The 6,610-nt window shown below is 56.4% G+C and overlaps 1 protein-coding gene across 2 annotated transcripts; it reads left to right on the top strand.

Annotated features, from left to right (window-relative positions):
- Positions 1-1,291: 1,291 nt before the first annotated feature.
- On the top strand, positions 1,292-4,198 carry TINCR (TINCR ubiquitin domain containing). Of its 2 annotated transcripts, none has more exons than XM_054562043.1 (3): positions 1,292-1,551; positions 3,452-3,541; positions 4,097-4,198. In XM_054562043.1, the coding sequence occupies exons 1-2, from the start codon at positions 1,292-1,294 to the stop codon at positions 3,453-3,455; spliced, it is 264 nt and encodes an 87-aa protein (XP_054418018.1). In that variant the 3' UTR covers positions 3,456-3,541; positions 4,097-4,198. The 2 variants fall into 2 exon arrangements, with proteins under 2 accessions (XP_054418018.1, XP_054418019.1); XM_054562044.1 differs by lacking the exon at positions 4,097-4,198 and adding an exon at positions 3,713-3,786.
- Positions 4,199-6,610: the final 2,412 nt, after the last annotated feature.

Genomic DNA, 6,610 nt, shown 5'->3' with positions numbered 1-6,610 from the left:
CAGGGGCAGGGGCAGGCAGCAATCAGGAAAGGCTTTCAGGAATAAGGCGCTTGCGTAAGTGTGACCAGAGAGGCTACAGGGGACTGAGAAAGGGTTTGCAAGCGTGGGGACGGCATGGAATCAGGAGTGGGTGAACCCCTGCTCACAAGACTGCCATGGCTGCCACTGACCACAAGCCTTGACTTCTGCTTTTCCCCACTAGGCACCCACTGAACTGTACAGTTGGTGGCTGTAGGCATGTGTCTCCTTGGTGGAAGTGATGAACTCCTATTCATCTGCCAAAGCCCTAGCTCCAGTGCCTACCCACTGGGAAGCCATTTCCGCATACTGCCCTTTTACAGCCTAGGGCCTCTACTCCTCCTCAAGCCCTGATCCCATAGGCTGGGAGTGTCTGTGTCCAACTTTGTGTGTCCCACCCTCAACTGGGAGACCCTTGATGTCAGGGCCCGAGGTTGTGATTTATCTGGTGCCCAGCCTGGCCCAGCCCAGCCAAGGCAACACAGAGTGGGTGCTTGTTGAATGTGTCTTGAAGGAAATACGGGAATAAATGAATGCATAATGAATATAAACCTGTTACTTAACCTCCCTCTGCCCACAGCCCTCCAAGGTTCCCACCTCCCTGTGGATAAAACGCTCAAGTGCTCCCTGAGGCCCACATGGCCCTGTATGGGCTGTCCCTCATCACTTTCCTGACCTCGCCACCTTTCCCTCTCTCCCTTGCTCACTCCGCTCTGGCCACCAGGGCCTCCCAGCTGTTCCTCCAACCACCAAACATGGTGCTGTCCCAGGGCCTTTGCACTGGCTGTTCCCGCCTCACTGTGCGGTGCCCTTGATCCATGACCCTTTGCATGGTGGTCTCACTGCTTCTCACTTTCAGAACTCAGTTCAAATGCTACCTTCTGAGAGATCTCTCTTGACCTTGATCTCTGTCCAAGAGAACCACCAATCTCTCCTTCCTCCTTTTTCTCTCCCTAGCCCTTCCCCTGCTAGGTTGCAGTGGTATTTAAGTATCTTTATGATGTGTCTCCTTTTCGTTGGTTTTGTTCGCAGCTATCTATGGCGCTTCCAGTAGGCACTTTTCACATCTGTGCAGAAGCGGAGGGGTGTCTGCGGGTCGGGGCAAGGGGCCCTCGGTCCGCCTTCCCTGCGTGCCCCGCCCCCACTGGGCCTCCCTCAAGCACACTGGGCGTGGCAGGGCGGGCCGGTGCAGCGGAGGCGGGCGGCTAGGCCTGTCGGGCGGGTGCTCAGGGCACGAGTGGCCAGGCCGGGTGGGGAGCACCCGTCGGGCGCCATGGAGGGGCTGCGGCGGGGCCTGTCGCGCTGGAAGCGCTACCACATCAAGGTGCATCTGGCGGACGAAGCGCTGTTGCTGCCGCTCACCGTGCGGCCGCGCGACACGCTCAGCGACCTGCGCGCCCAGCTGGTGTGCCAGGGCGTGAGCTCCTGGAAGCGCACCTTCTACTACAACGCGCGGCGGCTGGACGACCACCAGACGGTGCGCGACGTGCACCTACAGGACGGCTCTGTGCTGCTGCTCGTCAGTGACCCCAGGTGGCCAGGGACGGGGACAGGGACAGGGTCCTGGGAGAATGGGCTGGCAGGGCGTAGGAGGGCCTGGCTGCGGTCCCGGGTAGAGAGTAGGTATGGGCGAGGAGAGGATGGCGGGGAACAGGACGGCCTGCTGGGGCGGTGGGTGGGAGCGAGTCGGGGCTAGGGGGGCAGATGGCAGGGCACAAGAAGGGCTGGCTGGACGAGGAGTCCCTCTCGCCCCCTGGAACGCCTCCGCCTCCGCCCGGGCCGTTGTGTGTACTGGCGGAGAAGGAGGGATGGAAGGAGGCAGGCGCTGAGAGAGACCGGGAAGGTGGCTGGATGCCCCCTGCCTGCTTCCTTCTTTTCTCTCCTGTGCGCTTCTCTCTGGTCTCCCCTGTATTTCTCAAGATCTCTTTGTCTCACCTCTCCCGCTCTCTCAGTGGTGCTGTCCTATTTATTTCATTTCCTATCACTCTTTTTGTCTCTCTCTGGCTCTGTCCATTTCTGTCTCTGCTGTTTTCTCTCTGTGTCTCTCTCTGCACCTCTCCGTGCACATTTCTGTCTCTATTTTGCTCTGTGTCTCTGTCTTGCGGACTCTCTGGCCCTTCTCTCTTCATCCATCTCCCCCAGGACGTCTGCTCATTCCATATTCCCCTCCTGACACTTGCTGCCTACACTCTGACCTGGCCATCTGGAATCCTGGCCAAGGTGACCCACGAGGGGTCTGTAGAGCAGAGCAGCTGGGCCATGGGAAGAGCACACACCAGGGCCTGGGGCAGCGCTGGGAAGTCGGGGAGACCGAGGCTTGGCCCTATGGGCAGTAGGGGGTGGGGGCAGGGATAGGTCGGGGCTGATTCCAGACCTCCAGGTGCTACCTTGGAGGTATTGGGCAGGGGACACTGGAGCCACATGTGTAACCCTGGAGTTTATGATGGTCATTCTTGCCAGGCCACAGAGGCTTGGTCTGCCAAGTCTGGGGTGGTGTTTTGAGAGTAGGAGCCTCAGATACTGTTCCTGGAGAGGCAAGGTGGGCCCGGGGGCGGGGGCAGGGCAGGGGAGCAGGGCCTGCCTCCCAGGCTCTCAGGAGGGAAGGTATCAGGGGCAGGGGAGCCAGTGGGGGATGGTGACCCACAGGGGCTTGGGGCTGGGAGAGGGTGTTCTTGGCAGCGCACCTTCTCCTACAAAGTCTGGCAAAGGAACAACCCACAGATGTCCGTCCACACACCATAATTATTGTTCAATATGCAATAAGCATTTATTGCATGCCTACTGTGTGCCAGGGCATGTGCCGGGTACTGGAACCCAGTGGGGACCCAGGCCAAGACTGACCTCCTGGAGCCCATAGTCAGTTCGGTGGGGGAGAGAGACATGAAACCAAATAAACACATGATTAATGTCAGGTTGGAATGTTTTCCACATTCCTTGCTGTCTCCCTCAGCTCTTTCAGGCCTTTGTTCAGATGCCACCTCTGTGCAATCCTCCCTGATCGTCCGGAGATGATCACATCCCACCCCACCCCTGTTTTTATCTTTCTCCCTGACACTTACCAGTCCCTGACTTCTCTATCTTTCCAACTTCTCACCCCATTTTTCCCACCAGACTGTAAGCTTTACGAGGGCGTTGTTGCTCATCCTATTCACTGCTGTGTTCCCAGTTCAGTACCTGGAACATAGCAGGTGTTCAGTAAATATTTATGGAATGTATTGTGTGGAGGTGAGAAGGGGGCTGCTCAGAACATTTTCCAGGAGCCCTAGTGGTGCGTGGAAATGCAGGGAAAGGTCTCGAACCTGGAGGTAAGACCTGGCAGATGTGGGGAGATGCATCAGCTGGACGCTGTGCAGACAGACAGGAGAGGCTTTGAGTGCTGAAGCAAGGGCTGTGTTTGGTCTGAAATTTGTGTTATTCTGTCCCCCTCCTTCAGGTAGTCGGGGTTGGAGGAGGTGGCGCCGTGACTGAGGGGACCAAGGATGCTGGCTAAAGGAGCAGGCTGGGGTGGGGAAACCTTTGGGAGGTAAGTCATCCCAGGGACCTTCCATATTGTGGTCATCGCAGATGGGGAAAAATAAGGCCCAGGGAGGAGAAGGGACTCATATTTGTTGAGTGTCACCCCCTACACTCCAATCCCCTGTGCTTTTCACCCCTTGGGCAAGGACACTACCCCTGTCTTCTCACTTATCTTTAGACTAACATGTGTTGCTCCTAAATAACATGAGCGATGTTGCTCCAACTTGCTGTGTGACCTTCGGTGAATCACTCGGCCTCTCTGGACTCTGTTACCCTCTCCTTACGATTGTACTCTTTGCCTGAATTCCTGTGACTCCGACCAGGTGGTTCCAAATAGCCACGCCCCCTCCAGAATGGCTGGCTGCCTGAGGCTGAAGGGCCACCCTTACGTCCCTGGGCGGGCCCCAGGCCCGTGGGGAAGGAGCAGAAGGCTGCAGGTTTGCTGTCCACTTCGGGAGGGGACATTAGGGAAAAGGGAAGAAGGAAACCCGGCCAGACGGCTGGTGTTTCACTCTCCCAAAGGCCTGAACTGAGATTGTCGTACCCCCTCCTGCTGTTCCAGGTTCTGGGTGGACAGCGGAGCACTGGCCTGACCAGCTGATGCCCACTGCCTCAGACCCTCCTGACGGAGCCCCGCTCCCTGACACTGAACTTGGACATTGTCGCGCCAGCCAGTCAGGCTGTGCTGTGTGACCCTGAGGCCACAGCTTCCCTTTTGGAACTTCCAGTGCCCAGCCTGCAACGGGAGCCACTGTGCCACCTTGGGAGGCTCCCACGCACAGCCAGGGGATACCCTATGAGGAGGAGCACAGAGCAGTGAGGAGCTCAGGGCAGCACCTCTCCTACCTCATACATTCTCTTGGCCACACCTTTGCCCAAGCTGTGCCCCCTGCCTAAAGCACCTTTCACACTCCTCTCTGCGGCTCCAACCCACCTGAGATTCCAGCCTCCTCCAGGAAGTCTTCTGCCAGCCAGTGAACACCTTGTCCTCTCTTGGGCCCCGACAAACCCCTTCTACTGTGAACAGCCTTGGCTGTGGGGTCCAACCAGGAAATCTCAAATGACTAAAGGTGAAGACTGGGGGACCTCAGCCCTCTCCCAGTTTTTCAGCGTCACCCTGTGTTCCACCCTTATCCCCAAATACCTCTCCACATTGCAACCTGTGCCCACACCCTTGGAGGTGCCCTCCTCATGATGCCTTGCCACCCTGTCCTCTGCACAGGGTCTCCCGGTTGAGTCTGGAGGGTTCTGGTTGAGGAGCAGGAATCTGGGGTCCCCTGTGCCTGGTGGGGTGCTGAGGCATGGGTGGTAATCTTTTCTGTCCTACCCCGCTCTTATTTTTATTGTAACAATAAAGCACATTTTTCCTGGTCCCAAATGCCACAGAAAAGCCTGTCGCTTCCAGACTCCATACCATTGGTTACTCGGGTCAGTCCATGATGGCTGTGGCCACTCACCCTGCTTTTCAGTCCCTGAGCCTGTGCGTCATGATGGTAACCTTGGGGGCATTCCAGGCAGTGTGTTGTAGGAATTCTGGGAACAAGACCCCCCCTCCTCCCCCCCACCCCGCCACTAAGCTGAGCCTCTGTTGGATCTCTCACCTGCAGCCACATGGCCTCGTGGCCTCCGGTCCTTTGTGCAGACCCAGGGAGGCTGGCGGGAGGGGACACTGCGCAAGGCAGGGAGGACCGTGTTCACTCTCCAGGTGCTGGTGTGGTGCAGGGAAGAGGCGCGGGAGCCTGGGAAGAAAAAATGTTTTAATTAAGAGTCCTGTTGGCCAGAAGGCCCAGAGAAGAGACAGGTAGTTAAAAAATCCTGGCCGTGGGGATAGTGCGCTCAGCCAGCCAGGGAGGGGGAGTGGTGGGGAAAGAGACAGAGAGAAGGTATGTAAACTGAGGCCTGAGGTGGTCTCCAAACACCTGGGAGGCCCACAGCAGGGGAGGTAGCCTAGACCCCTACTCCTGCCAGACTCGGGGTCAGTCACTGGTCACACACACATGTACACTTTGGGGCCCATCCTTCCAGAGTCCAGCAGAAAAGTGGGGCCCTTAATAATCACCTCAGGTTTGCTCCCCAGCCCCAACTACACCATATTTTTGTGGGGCCACACTTTACTTTAAACTGCCAAGCATGCTTCTTAGCAGCAGTGGTGGCCATAATTACAGCCCATTTTACAGATGGGGTGTCCAAGGTCACCTCCCTCCAGGCTGCTACTCCAGCAGCCCTTGAACCGAAACGTCCCCAGCCCAAGCAGGGGGGTTGTTGGTAGAGGATGAGTGATGGTGCCCTGCTTCTTAATTGAGAATGGGGGTGGAGGAAAGCATTTTCAGGGAGTTTCCACATTTAACAAACAGTATGCAAATTTAATGCAAATTACATGCAAATCTCCATCCATTTCTTAAGCCTCGACAGCTCTGGCTTCTTCTGAAATGATAATGTTGGACCTGTCTCTTGGCGTTGGCCTGGAAGCAGAATACAAAGCCTTTCCCTTCTGTCTTCCTCCCTTCTTCTCCCTTTCCTTCCCTTTTTTCCTTTCCTCCCCTCCCTTTCTTCCTTTCCTCCCCTTCTTCCCCTCCCTCTCCTTCCTTCCTTTTCTCCCTTTCTGCCTTGTTTTCTCTTCCTTCACATTATTTGCTGAAGGCCTCCGGTCCTGAGATTGAACATAAACAGCAAAAGTGGGTTTTGGTGTCACCATTTTTCAGATGAGGAGACGGAGTTATAAGCCTGACCCGAGGTTCCTGAGTCACATTGTAGAAAGTGTCCTGGGCTAAACTTGATGGTACCTGTGACCCGAGGAGACATGACAGTGGCTGGAGCGGGCCTAACAGGGCCCGGTGGGACCAAGGGAACGGCTCTGGGGTTTCTCGGCCTTCAACGGCAGGCCGCTGAGCTTGGATCTGGAAAAATCTCATGTTGACTTGCCCTACTCTTCCAGTCCTTCTTTCTCCTTCCACTCCATCAGGATATTTCTTGAATTCTGGCCTCAGCCCTTCTTCTCCCTTTACAAGCCCTACGGTGTTTGGAATGCTTCTATTCATGCTTCAAAACCCCAGCTCCAATGCCGCTTCACGAAGAC

Source organism: Pteronotus mesoamericanus, unplaced genomic scaffold, assembly GCF_021234165.1.
Source record: "Pteronotus mesoamericanus isolate MK-2021 breed Mesoamerican mustached bat unplaced genomic scaffold, CSHL_Meso_final scaffold_636, whole genome shotgun sequence".
NCBI lineage: Eukaryota > Metazoa > Chordata > Mammalia > Chiroptera > Mormoopidae > Pteronotus > Pteronotus mesoamericanus.
This window is presented reverse-complemented; position numbering and strand designations above follow the sequence as displayed.

Excerpts from the sequence above, each read along its gene's own strand:
- TINCR (XM_054562043.1), top strand. The coding sequence starts at position 1,292 with ATGGAGGGGCTGCGGCGGGGCCTGTCGCGCTGGAAGCGCTACCACATC.